The sequence below is a fragment of the Dipteris shenzhenensis genome, chromosome 5 (assembly GCF_047967505.1).
Source record: "Dipteris shenzhenensis isolate YYH24624 ecotype China chromosome 5, Dip_SZ_1.0, whole genome shotgun sequence".
In the NCBI taxonomy this organism is placed as follows: domain Eukaryota; kingdom Viridiplantae; phylum Streptophyta; class Polypodiopsida; order Gleicheniales; family Dipteridaceae; genus Dipteris; species Dipteris shenzhenensis.
Genome location: NC_141600.1, coordinates 17,077,228 through 17,091,101, shown reverse-complemented (window position 1 = coordinate 17,091,101; position 13,874 = coordinate 17,077,228). Strand labels below are relative to the sequence as shown.

General features: G+C 45.9%; 1 protein-coding gene across 1 annotated transcript; it reads right to left on the bottom strand.

Moving 5' to 3' along the window:
* Nucleotides 1–3,585: 3,585 nt before the first annotated feature.
* LOC147901688 (monothiol glutaredoxin-S12, chloroplastic-like) lies at nt 3,586–13,090 on the bottom strand. The gene is made up of 2 exons (XM_087374914.1): nt 12,637–13,090; nt 3,586–4,242 (listed from the first exon to the last, which is right to left on the bottom strand). Exons 1-2 carry the CDS (start codon nt 13,063–13,065, stop codon nt 3,730–3,732), a joined length of 942 nt encoding a protein of 313 aa, XP_087231040.1. The 5' UTR covers nt 13,066–13,090; the 3' UTR covers nt 3,586–3,729.
* Between the last annotated feature and the right edge of the window lie 784 nt (nt 13,091–13,874).

Genomic DNA, 13,874 nt, shown 5'->3' with positions numbered 1-13,874 from the left:
TTTGATAATTCTGAAGGTTTCCTTAGTAGGCCTATCAATCTTTCCTACCCACCAGTCTCTGTAGTACACTTTAGACTCATTTAGTCTAAGTTGTTCTTGTTTTCTCAGCTCTCTTTTTGCCTTATTTAGTCCTTCATGAGCATCTTCATCACCCTCTCTGGCTTCCTGCTCTAAAGTGCTGATATTAATTTGAATGTAATGCATCCTTTGAGCCCTAATTTGTGCTCTTTTTTTCCTGGGTGTTCTTAAGATATTATGAGTATCCTTGATAGCCGATTCCCAAGCAAGTGATGCTGATGTGTGCTTAGAGAAAGCTCTATGCTAGGCCACCTTTATTAGTTTTTGTACACTTTTAAACTGAAAGAGTTTAGGGTCAGCTTTGAACCAGGAGGGACTCCTCTCCCCTGGTCGAAAATCACATCTCAATAAGATAGGCTTGTGATCTGGCAAACTTAAACAAGAGTATGTTACAACTCTTGGAGAAAGCTGTCTATTCAAGAGGTTTTGGGAAATATAGAATCTGTCAAGTCTAGCCTCCCTTCTATGCTCCCCTATCTGACTATTACACCAAGTGAACTCTTTGTTATTACTAACATCAACCATCTGCCAATGCTCTTTACAGTCTTCCCAAGCAAGTAATTCAGATCCTCTGATGCATGTGCCCATCCCCTTCCATCTATCTGCTTTGCTCTCTACCATATTGAAGTCCCCCATTATTATGCAATTGCCATTTAGGTATTGTAGAGATTCCCATAACTCCCTCCTATCTAAAGCTGAATTGGGTGCATAAACAGAAATGACAAAGATATCAATTCCTTTCATACCAACACTGCAGCATTAACCATCTATTGTGAGCATCTGTAATGACTTGAGAAATACAATCCTTATAGTGACATAAAATACTTAGAGCTGTGCCGCCTTCGCCATCCTCATGAGGATTGAAAAACCAAATCCTTCTTCTATCTATTACTTTTAGCCTATCTTCAGGAGTAGACCTACTTGCTTTGAGTCCATGATTAATCTAACATTCTTCTTTTGGCCCTTTTTAGCACTGGGGTTAGGGCTGTTCACTGGCACTGTGGCTACGTTGGATTGTCTTCTCTTATGCTGAACTACTGTGAATGTCTTGCCTTGACTAGTGTCTTCTTGAGAAGGTATAATATCTTGAGTGGCCTTTCTAGGATCATCCTCTGAGTCTTCTTCACTAGCTTTTGCCTCTTCCATAGCATCTTCCATGTTAACATCCTCCTCAAATTCTTTGGACCAACTAGCCTCTATGACCATGTTATCATCTTGGTTGACAGTGACCTCCTTCTCCAAACTTTCTTCTTGTTCCTTGAGAGGATCAAAGAAATTTTTATTGACTATTTCTATCTGTTTCCAAGCTACCCTCAAAGACACATATCCGAGGTGGTTGTGTAGGATCCCACTCAATGCTCATCTAGTGTAAACACGAAAAGAAGACATGCGACATGCTTACTCTAACCAACTAGGACATTTTGAGAATGCAAAAAGAAGGATAATCAAAAAAGAAAGGAGTCCAATCAAGATTCCAAGGAGTCAAAGCGAGCAACAAATGTGGTAACAAAATCATGGTGACGAGTGTTGGTGAGATTAGGCATGCAAATCTATATGTTTGTATGTCCGACATTGAGAGATGGTTGTAGTCAAAGGGACTAGAACAAAGCTAATATCACTTGCATAAGGGAGGGGTCTGAGGAGACCTCAAGGATCAAAGTCAATGGGGTACAAGGACTAAAGATGGCAATACAAGGTTACACACGGATGTTGTAGGTGCCTCTGGGAGGTACTTCGCTTGTTTTCAAGGAAAGCATTCAAGCGGGTGGATCCATCGATTTGCATATTCTTTGTGCATACATCCAAATTTGTAGCGTACTTTGGAATTGAAGGGTGAAAACCTTCCTAGTAGAGAGGGAAGTCTTGTCGCAAAGGATGTCAATCTCTGTTGTATGACATTTTTCCAAGGCAACGATAATTGCTTTAAGGAGCACGACTTGCTGGTGAGGGCGAGATTCAAAGGCTCCTTGAAAGCTCAGTTGCAAGATACTAGAAGCAAAACAAGGTGGACCTATTAAAGCATTTACGGTGGAGATGGGGTCATCTGTATATAAATCACTAGAGCATTAGTCAATGGAGATGGGGTCATCTGTTTATAGATCATCTAGAGCTTATGGTCCAATATTTTTAGAGACACAATTGACCTTGGGGATCTATGTCGATCAGTCACAGAAATTTCATTGTTCAAGAGGATTATTTGGTAGATGGTGCCAAGTTGGTGACGTGTTAAACAAACCCAATGAACATAGAGCTTCTCAAGATCTAGACTATCCTTGGATTCTAAGGGGGACAACTAGATAGGCCTGATGTTTGTGCCAAGATTTGGTTAACGCTGGCGGATTTGTGAGTGAGAATGGTGGTGCCATAGACAGTTGGTGCTACATGGATGGTACTGTTTTCCAAGACGGTTTACTTGCACGCGACTGGGACCCGGAGAGGAGCAAGGGCTGCAAACTGATGATCAAGAACATCTCCAACTCGTTCCTCAAAGCTTTTCACTCGGAGCTGATGGAGCATTTGCATCGAGTTGGCCCACGGTGGGTCGGTGAGATGGGGTGTTGGTATTTTAGGGGTCACTTCCCCACCTATGAGCCCCCAAATGAGGACGTGGGAAGGTAGATCATCAGCATAGGAGAGAGTCCGGCAGGTGACGGGGACAGATCTGAGAAGACATGGAGTTTGTAGTAAGTAGGGCTGCTGCAACAAGTCCTGCAGAGTACACCAGGGATGTGTGGGCACATGACAGCAGGGTGGAGCAGGACATGGCTGCAGCATGTGCAGCAGTTGGCTGGGGCTAGTTATAGGCCCAGCCTGTAGCAAGTCAGCAGAGCTGGCAGAACTGGGCAGCAGCAGTTTATGGGGAACTAGGGCCATGTATAGGCCTGGCCCCAGGTCAGCAACCAGTCGAGTGTACGGCAGACAGCGTTAGCAGGCTCCAAAAAACGTGCAGCAGCAGTTGGGCCAGTGGCAGGCTGCCATGTGGCCTGACTGTCTGTGAATGCACACCAGACTGAGTCGGCTCAGTCTATAGGCTGGTCGACTGACGCAACGGCATGCATCCAACCCCTATATAAAGGCACCTGGAGGGGCAGTTCATTATTCACCAGAGCCTCAAATACTGGCTGTTTATCAAGGCAACAGAGAGGCCACGAATCACGATTCCAGGCAGTTCAGCCTGCAGATTACCTTCTAGGTTAAAGAGCAGTACACTGCAGAGGGTTGGCTGCAGTTCAAAAGGTGGAGACTCCGCCTGGAGGTCTTCATCAAGAAGAAAAGCAGAAAATGAGTGTCTAGAAGGGCATCATTACTCAGCCCACTGAAGCTCTAGGAGAGCATGCAGGCTAACAGTGTTTTGAAGGTGCCAGGAAGAGGTAGAACAGTTTTGCAGTGCCAGGTCTGAGGTGTCCACATCAAGGCAGCACCTTATATATATATATACCTTTGTGATGCTCTTAACAAACCACTTTTATTTTTCAAAAAGGAAAAACAAATTTGTTCAGATATTTGCTAAGGGAAAGATGTGATTCAGATGTTATCGGTACAAGATTATAAAGGCAAAGGTATAACTGATAAAATGGTGCACTCTTCCCCATGTCACATGAACACTGAAGATCAGCATCCATGTATATATTCACTAAAGCTGTTAAAATTTCAACTAGCCTTCTGGAACACCTCTTTTATCTTCCCACTGCTTGCAAGTTCATCCATAATGTCTGCACCTCCAATGAATTCCCCATGAGCATACACTTGAGGAATTGTAGGCCATTGACTGTAAATTTTCAAAGACTCCCTTAAGCCGGCATTATGTTCCTCATCCAACACATCCACAGTTTCATAATCTACCCCATGTTCATTTAATAGGGTTAGAACTCGATACGAGAAACCACATTGAGGAGCTGTCCGAGAGCCCTTGATAAAGGCAACCACTTTGTTCTCTTTCACAACTTTGTCTATCAGCTGCTCAAGAGGGATAGTTAACTTCACGTGGGGTCCAGGGGTCAACCATATGCCCGGTTTACTCTGTATAGGCTTCTTTGCTGTCCAGGTTGTAACCCCTGTCTCATTGCCAGGTGGGACTTTCCCTGTTAATCCAATATGCTCCTCCATCCATTCCTTCCATGCATCCACTAAAGCTGCTCTTTCTGGAGCATCAATTACAGAATACTGTAAATATCAATAAAAACAAGCCAAACAAGAAGCTCTTAGTCCCATTACATTAAATGACCTTAGGATGTAAGACAACAAGTGGTGTTACTGTGTCATCAGTTACAGAGATGCAGAACCATTAGGCAGGGAAGATCACAGCCATCAATACAGACCAAAGATACTCCTATGCATTTGCAAAAAAACAGCAAAAACACTCCTGCCTCTTTTGAATGTGCATTCTTTTGTGTAGCCTCATTGTTGCCTCTCGGTAATGCCTTCTGATAATATACACAAGATATGACAATTACTCGATGAAATCTCTCCGCTGCTGATGTACATTATGCATGGAAAGCCCAAGGCTAGACGCAAGGACTCAAGATATGATTACTCAAATGATCTCTCCCAGCTGCTCATGTTAATCTTGCACTAGAAGGCCCAATGGTAGGCTCCTAATGATATCTTCCAAGTTGGACACCTTGGGACAGGGTTCAAGATAAATTGATTCATTCACAATTATAAAATGGCATCCAATCAATAAACCTCCATACAACAAGTAACCTTGATTTGCAATGAGAAAGGGACTGTCTATACTAAAGGCATATGCACCATAGAAATGAAAAAGTCAGATACACGTCCCAGATTTCGCATGTGGGTGACTTCCAAAGGGCTGCTTCTGTAAGCTGAGGCTAGACTGGCTGCTTGGGACTGTAACCATGAAAGGATGGAAGGGGAGGGGACTATGGAAGCTATAAGGGCTGCTGAGGGGAAACTTAAGGCAGCTAGAGAAGCTGAGGTAGTTGCATCTACTCCTGTGGGTCTGCTGCTCGCTAATGTGGCTAAAGGGGCTGCTGGACTAAGCGTTGGAGCCGCTGCTGGGGCTACTGCAACTGTTGCTGTTGCTGCTGGAGCTAATGCAACTGCTGCTTCTGGAGCTGAATGAAGAAATGGGGTGGAATGAGCCTCCTTTAATAGCTCTGACTGAATGCTGGCCAGCTGACCGCAACCTGTCACAGACTGGCCAACCAGTCTGGGGATTTTCTTGCCCTGGCCAACCTGTCTGTGCCTATATAAAACAGTTGCTGGCCCTCCTGCAGGGGTCTTCTGAAGGCCCCCCTCTTGTATGGATTGCCCACATGGAAGGGTGGGAAATGTTCTACTTCTGGTCCAGCCCATATCTGCTGGCTGACTCTTGTCTGCTGCTGTCTGCTGTCCAAGGTCTTGCCCTAGAGTTAGGAAGATGGCCACAGGCTGAGGTATGCCCAAGCCATCCCTTTCTACTGACATTGGAGCAGAGGGCAAGTCTGCAGGCCCTTGCTCAAAGACTGACTGGGTTTGTATGCCACTTCCAATCTTGTGGTAGGCCACTGATAGACCGGCTACTAGTTTTCTGCGGATCAGGCCAGGCACCATTTGAAGCATTGGAGGCTTTTTCTCTGCATCTTGCACTGTAACGGTGCAGTCTTGCCAACTGACTACAGCGCTGTGGTCAGTGAGTCATGGTGTACCTAAGATCCCACTGATGCGGAGCTTGACATCCTGTGCTACAGCTCTGGTGCTAACCGATTGCTGAGCCAGCCCAAATGCCGTGTGATGCTTGAGCACCTTAGCTGATTGTTCTATAGAGATATTAAGCTTGGCACCCAGACAATAGTTGAGCAAATCCTCTGAACTGCCATCACCAAAAAGATTAGTGACCTTGCTTCCTGCAACTTGTACACAACACATGAGAACTGCTCGGACTAGTTCTCCTTAAGGGTCTCCCTTCTGCTGAGTTTCTACCAACTATGAGACTACTAAGACTGCTTCTGGAGTTGTGGCGATTAAATGGTACTAAGGGAGGCTGTGATTTCTGCACTTAGCATGGCAGTGATAACTGAGATGCTTCTATTCATGCCTCTGCTTCTCCTCTGCTTGGAAAAACCCCATACTTCACTCATGGCTTACTATCTGAAGTACTACTGGGCTTGGAAACCCCTTTGCCTAGGGTTTCCTAGCACTTTTTGTTGAGAGGTCCTTTTGGTCCATGACCCTCACTTGTGAGCTCAAAATCTAGACAAGCTAATAAGCATTGTCGTACATCTTTGGCCTGAAGCTTGGACATACCACTAGATATCTACACAAAGACCATGCAGAAGTTGAGGGTCCTTTTGGTCCATGACCCTTGCTTACGAGCTGAAAATCTAGGCCAGCTCATAATCCCTGTTGTAAGCAATTCGCGTAATGGTTGACCAATTCAGCGATCCCTTGAACCAGCTCAAAGAACAAGGTGTGAGCAACGTCGATACTCTAGAGGCAAAAATTGAGCTCAAATGACCTTGAGGAACTCCTCCCAGTCATACCTGGCTACATCCAGCTTTGCATTGTAGTGCCCTGAGCACCACTTGTGCAACGAAGGGACGGCTTCTCATGTTAAATGCATGGAAGCAAGGATGCCCTTTTCATTGTCCTTTGTCTACACAAACCAAAAAATAGCTCTTGACCTGGTTAAACCAAGGCAAGAGTACTAATAGTTTTGTTTTCCCATCGTATCTATTGAAATTGAGCTCCCCTGGGAATGAAGAGTTGTGGAGGGTTGAAATTGGTCAGGTAGGCTCTACCACTGTGGCCTGGACCAAAGACAGGATCAATGCTCCATCCCTCTCTTCTATAGCATTCTGTGTCTCCCCATCCCACTCCTCCTTTACTTCTCCAGCCTCCCGGTTCCACTCCTCCTTGGCTCCTTGAGCCTCTTGGTCCTGTCCCCTGGCTACAAAATCCTGTTCTTCTCAATTACCTTTATCTACATGGTCACATTCTTCTTGAGCTTCTCTATCCCAAAGCTCTTATAGGACATAGGATTCCTAGTGCTCTAGGACCTCGTAAGAACGGCCTTTGTGTGGTATGCTTGCATCTGCATCATTGCCTAAAACATGGTTGGCAGGCCAGCTAGTGTAATGGAGGCGTTGAGTATAGGCCCTGTGGGTGTGGACACCACCTCCTCATCATCACTTGAACAACTCCGTACCTCTGCACTCAACGTGACCTTTGCTGGAGCAAGTTGTCACTTACACTGGTTGGCCTTGCTAGATGTAGCAAATCTCCCAGCGAGGCTGAAGGATACAGGAAAGGCTACCTAAAGTAGAAGACACCCAGGGGTGTCCTACTTGCACTCCCTACTCCCCCTGCTGCTCCTCACAACCTCACAGAAGAAAAGTTTTAAAGCTTTGATACCAAAGTGACGGACAAGCAAACCAAATCACTCTCTCACTACTAACAGTGCCCATGCTATCTACAAGGGTCCAAAAGCATGGAACGCTAACTATGAAGAGAGAGAGAGAGAGAGAGAGAGATTCTGGCCACCTCACAAGCCTATGAGAGATACAACCAAAATTAGTTCCTCATACAAGCCACCATGGGCTGATGCAAGGGCTCGCTAGGGTCCTTGATGAGTGCTATACTAAAACCTAAAATCCTGAGTGAACCAAAAGATCTAGCGTCTAGAGGTTCAACTAGGACCTTGGTGCCTCAAAAATGTAAGAGTGCTTATCACAGTGTCCTCCATTGGGACATGAGGATATCTCCTATTTGCCTCTCGGGTCATCTCTCGATGTGGTGGGAGGGGTGGCATCTGTGATCTCTATATGCGATGGGCCATATTAAGAGTGATAACTTGCCTCTACCAATCCCCTTTGAGTAGGAACCGGATAGGCTAGACCTCCATTGTGCATGCTCTAGTCTCTCTGCACTGTGCGTGGTCTTTGTGGCCTTGGCTCCCCTGCTCCTCGTCTCCTCTTCCCGGTAGTCCACTCTGTCCTCATCTCAGCTAGCACTGTAGCCTAACTCCTCCTCGTCTCCACTGCGACCCAAAAAGGCATCTCGAATCGTGATATTGGCAGAAGTGATGGCTCAGAAATCACCATAATTGCTAGATGTTTACCGATTCTTGGACCAAAGGATCTAGAATAGAAGTGTAACAACAAGGATCCTGGTGCCTCGACAATCCAAGAGTGCCGCTCATGGGGGGTCCTCCACCAGTGAGATAGGAGGATACCTCGTATCTGCCTCTATCGGGTCATCTCTTAAATGTGGTGGGAGGTGTGGCCAATGTGATCTCTATATGCGTGATGAAGGGTACATACCATTCAATGCTCTAGCAACAAAGGCACGCCGCACAAGAAATATTGCAGCCACTTTTCTTCAAACAAATACACCGGTTCTCAGAAGTTTTTATCGAGCCGCCATGTTATCATTTGTTCCTCAGCCTCTTGGAGCGGTACCAGATCAGTCCCAGTGCTAGACTGTTATTCCCTAGTTCTTTGGGAGGACAGTCAAGTTTTTTGCAGCAATTGGAGGTCATCATGATCACATTTGCTTAGCAGATTCAGTCAATCCCTCAGCAGCTACCATCATAAAGAAGTTAAGCAAGAGGGAATGTCACATGCACCCCTACACTAGGGAGTAACACACAGTCTAAACCCAGCTATGTGGGTCCATTCCCAGTTCCCAAAGGCACAAGCCGCGGAGTAGTTCGGGTCCCTAGGGCAAAGCGTTGTAAGGTATCCACCTAGCAACAAGTTTAGAAGAGGTGAATGTCACATGCACCAAGTTCAAGCCCAGGTGGCAGAAACACTGGCTGCATTGTCAGCCAACCACAGCGCCCTACGCAGTAGATTTGACACGATTCGGGGCCTCAAGAGGTGCCTTTGATTGGCAGTCTCAACACCCTCCAAGTCCGCCCCTGACCAGCCCATCCAACTAGCCAACTGGCTGGTCAGCCAGCTAGGGCTGGTTGGGTTGGCCAAATCAGACCCTTCCAGCCCTTATATAAAGGGGGGCATGCCCCTCATTTCAACATCCAGCTCCTCCAGCAACGCCTATCAGCCAGCATATGGTCAAGGTTGGATGTCCTATTTCTGCAACATAACTCCATCTCCCGCATGTCACATTTAGGGGAGTGGTATCAGCGCAGTTTTGTATGCCGATTTTGGCAATCATGTATTAATAAAGCCGTGTACTAGTTAGGTAAATCTCTGGTGTCTTTCATGCTTGAGTTCTTCCTTGTATGTTCATCTAATTTCCGCATAGCTAGTCCCCACATGCTACATTCCACATACAGAGACTCAACCATATAAGGGCTAGAGAGCACTATATCCCCTCTTGGGACTTTTGGAGAGTGCTCAATGGTGGGAGTGGCTAGTTGGCTGGTTTGGAAACCCCACACATGGCTCCCTAGGCGGGTGGTTAGGTAGCCTTAAGGACATTAGTGGGGTCACAAGTCCGTCGTCCAATCAAGAATGAAGCTTAGCAAAGTAGCTACAAGCCTAGATGCAGAGTTAAGATAAAGCTTAGTAGCATAACATAGTCGCAATTGAAGGTCCACAGCCAAGGTGCTAAGCCGTACTTGGTGCACGAAGTCAGTGTAGCTCAAGGAGTTGCGAAAAGTCACAAGGATAGAAGCTCCATGATAGCTGTGTGTAATCAAGGAATGAAGGATTCCGCATTCTTTCTTACTGAGCATCGTTCAACTCTTTTGATACCAATCGAGTGTAAAACCGAAGAGAGGCTTTCGAGATCAGAGTCCTCCAATGAAGACTTTTCCGCTGCACAGCTACGGGACGGTTGGACGAATTTGCAAACCTGGAGGCTGGTACCTGACAGTGCCATGTATTTTTTAAATAATCTATTCAATAAAGAATGCCTGCAAGCCATATTGGGTGGAGGAAAGACTAATAACGTTTTGTAGGCTACAATGAGGGGAAGAAGGGGGAGGAGGGGAAGAGGAGAGAGAGAGAGAGAGAAGAAGAAGAAGAATATATTATCGTCCTCTGAAGACCAAAACCGGCCTATGGGACCTGAGCAATACAATATCACAAGTACATGAAAGCTCCTCCCGAAGATGGGAGGGTGGAAAGAGAAACCACCTTCTAGGATTCAGGTGGATTCCTATGCTTGAAGAGCTTATACACAAATGTTCCTAAAGCTGAAGGTGACCCTTTATGCAGCAAATCAGCCAGTTTGTTATGTCCCTCAAGGAGGTGATTGAACTCTGCCCTAATGTGTGCATAGTGAGGGCATATCATTACCATGTGTTCTTCAGTTTCAACCATACCTTGATCACATAGTTGGCATATTCTACTCTCCCTTGGCATCTTTTTCCATCCCCCTGTTTCTATTTGCAGCTGGTGTGATCGGGTGCGAAGTGAGGCTAAAGCCCTCCGTTTATGCACTGCTATAGGTGTACATATGTACTTCTGCGTTGTTATCTCCCTTCTTGTATAAATTGACCAATATTCGGGGTTGATATATGTGCGATAGTACTCAAATTTATCTTTGTTTTCTGCTGTTTGCCATTTCCTGTGTAGTGCATTCAGCAGGTCATAATGAAAAGCCTCTTCATCAATCTCCTCTGAAGAGTAGTTTAAATACTCTTCTACTTCCCACTTCTTGAACCATTTTTTTAGGTCCTGTGCCCATCCGGATGTCAAAATCTTGCCCTTGTTTGTCTTTTGAAGCTTCTGACTTTCATTCCATGCTCTCTTTGGTAGCCTTTCATTATCCATGCACTTGACCTTTGTGATGTATCTGAGTACTCTCTTCAGAGCATGTAGCTCTATGGGTATACATCCTGTCTCTAGGAGTAACAAAGAGTATGGTGTAGTAGCCTTGATGCCCAGGTGCCTCCTAATGAAAGACTTTTGCATTTTCTCTATCTCATTCCACGTTGATGGAGATATACTCCCACCCCATACCTCTACTCCGTAGAGTACTGTCTGTATCACATATGCCCCAAAGATCATATTTCGTACTTGCCACCTTCTCGTATTGCTATTGTTGCACTCATTTTCAAATTGGAAGTATTTTGTCCATCCTGCATCAAGTCTCCGTTGCACACAGCTGTTCCATCTATTATTGGCGGGGATTTCAATACCCAAGTATTTGAATGAGTGCACTGTCTCAATGGGTTGTCCTTTATATAAGATTTGGAGGGGGCTGCTTGGCTGTATAGTCTTGACTATCATGAGTTTAGTTTTGTTGACATTAATAGCCATCCCACTCTCTGCACAAAATATGCTGAAGATATCCATCATTTTTTGCATCTTACTTTCACTATCAGTGAAAACAACCACATCATCTGCGTAAAGAAGCAACCCAATCACGAGACCTGCTAGATGAGGGCTGTATAACTCATCTTTACATGCTTCTTCATTCACCAACTCCTCAAGTCTATCAATGCATAGGCCGAACAAAGTGGGTGAGAGCGGACATCCTTGTTTTACCCCCATATTACTATAGAACTCTTGTGACATCCCATCCTTACATTTTAGTTGACATTTTACTTTCTCATAAAGTCTAAAGACAGCAAACCTTATTTCCTCGGGCACCCCTATGCATTCCATTCTCTCCCATAGCACATCCCTAGGCACTGTATCAAATGCCTTCTTAAAGTCAATGAAACAACAGAAGAGTGGCTTCCCCTTAAGGCGGCTTTCCTCCATCAAAACTCGAAGAGTGACTAGGTGATCCACTGTACAATGTTTTGGTCTGAAACCAGCTTGTCCCATTGCTCTTTTATTTTCTTTCTCTGCCCAAGCACTCAATTTTGCCTCTACTATTGTGCTATATAGTTTGGCTAGAGTGGAACATACCATAATTGTTCTGTAATTTGTTAATTGATTGCGGTCACCTCCTTTGTAGATTGGTTTGATCCAATTCTCTTGCCATTCTGTTGGGAAACCATTCATCAAAGCCTGATTTAGTGCCATTGCTATGTGCCTTTGCGTATGCTCATTGGTCCACTTAATGAGTTCAGCCACTAGGTGTAGAGTGTCTGCTGCCTTTCCATTTACCATTTTCTTGAGGCCATCTTGTACATCTTTCAATGAGAAAAGACCCTGAGTATTACTGCTGAGAGATATGCTCACCATGGGCCGAGCCTTGGGATGTGTGTAGAGCTGTTGAGCATATTCCAGCATCTGTGTTTATGTAAAATCTCCCATAATGTCATTTGACCTTTGTTTAATTCCTTTCCATGCTCTTCTAGAGAGAGAGAGAGAGAGAGAGAGAGAGAGAGAGATGTTCCTGTGACTTTGCCACGGGTCTTATACAAATATCAAACGCTTTCCTCCAACACGCCTCTCGGGTCTTATATAAATCTCAAAAGCTTTCCTCTAACAAGCATTTGGAACTTCTTTTTCTTGCATGTAGACAATAGCTTCCATAAGTTGATCAACAGTGAATTTAGTCCCTTGTTTTAACCCATATATGCCCATTGTAACTCTTACATCTACCCGTCCTCGTAGTCTGCCCACGTAAATCTTGTCGCACACATGCCGTCTAATTTGTCAGAGAGACTTCTAATACGTTGCAATAGGACTCAGAATCAAACATGCGATTTTACCCGGTTCGCACAACTGAAGAAAAGGAAGAACGAACCTTTGTTGTCGCGCAGAGTTCAGGGAGGTCTCGGACGTGATTTGAAAGACTCGCAGATAATCTCCGCGTAAGCCCTAAGTACTGAAGGACTCCTTCCTTATCATAAACAGCGTAGATTCCCGGAGATGCTGGAAGCTTGGCGAGGTCAACGCTGTCACCGCTCAGGGGTACGGCCTCAGAGTCAGACAGCGTGTGAAGGGAGGCGAAGACGGAGACAGCTGCGGGGCAGGGAGATGGGCGATTGCTGGTGGGAAGCCAAGGGCTACGGCGGCGGCTGCTGCTGCAAAGAAGATGATATGGGAGGGGAAATTGTGCGGGGAGAAGGTTGAAGGGGTGAGGGGGGGAGCAGATGCAGCGGGCGAAGGGGGGTGATGAAGAAGAAGAATGTGAAGATGGTTGGGCGAAGGTGCAGGCTCGCAGTGCTGCCATTGAAGCTCCCTGCTCCCTCTGCAAGCCGCAGTGCTGCCATTGAAGCTCCCCAGAAGAAGAAGATGACGACGACCTATGTCCACCTCAGCCTTCCACCTCAGCTCATTCGAAGAATACGGCTCGCCGGGTAGCCATCATTTAGCGGTTGGAGAAGTTGGCCATGGGGTGGGCGGCCAATCGTCATGGCCAACCATCTCTCGGTTGGAGAGTTGGCCATCGCGTTGACGGCCACACATCAGGGCCAGCCGTTGGAGAGTTGGCCATGGAGTGGGCGATGTCAGCGTCCTTCCTATTTGGCCAACTAGGAACCCTTCACACCACCTTGTGGCCCAATGCCTCATAGGCATCCAGTGGACGCATGAGTCCGACGGTTGATGTCCACTTGTCTGTCCTTCCGTATTCACAAAGGCAGATGGGTGCTTTCAAAACAATTCACCAAGCTTATTGAACAATATTGTTGAACATCACACGGTGCTCATGATGGCTCAATGCTGTCAGACACTCTCTTGGGTGAGATTCTGACTTTCATTTCTCACACTCGCCTGCCAGTTCATTTTCTTATGCACGACGCGTGGATGGCTGTGTGAGTTTTCATCAGTGGATAGCAAAGTTCTAGGTAGATGATTGTGAAACTTACAAAAGACCTAGGCAGTTGGTTGTGAAACTTGCCTCACAAAGGAGCGGCTGCAAAGCAGAGTACTCCGTCGTCCTTGCTAATTAGAATTCACGCCTCACATTCCACGCTTTCGCAAGCATCCGCCTATCATGCAAAAATGAAAAGAGCTGGCAAGTGAATCACGCTCTAGCAC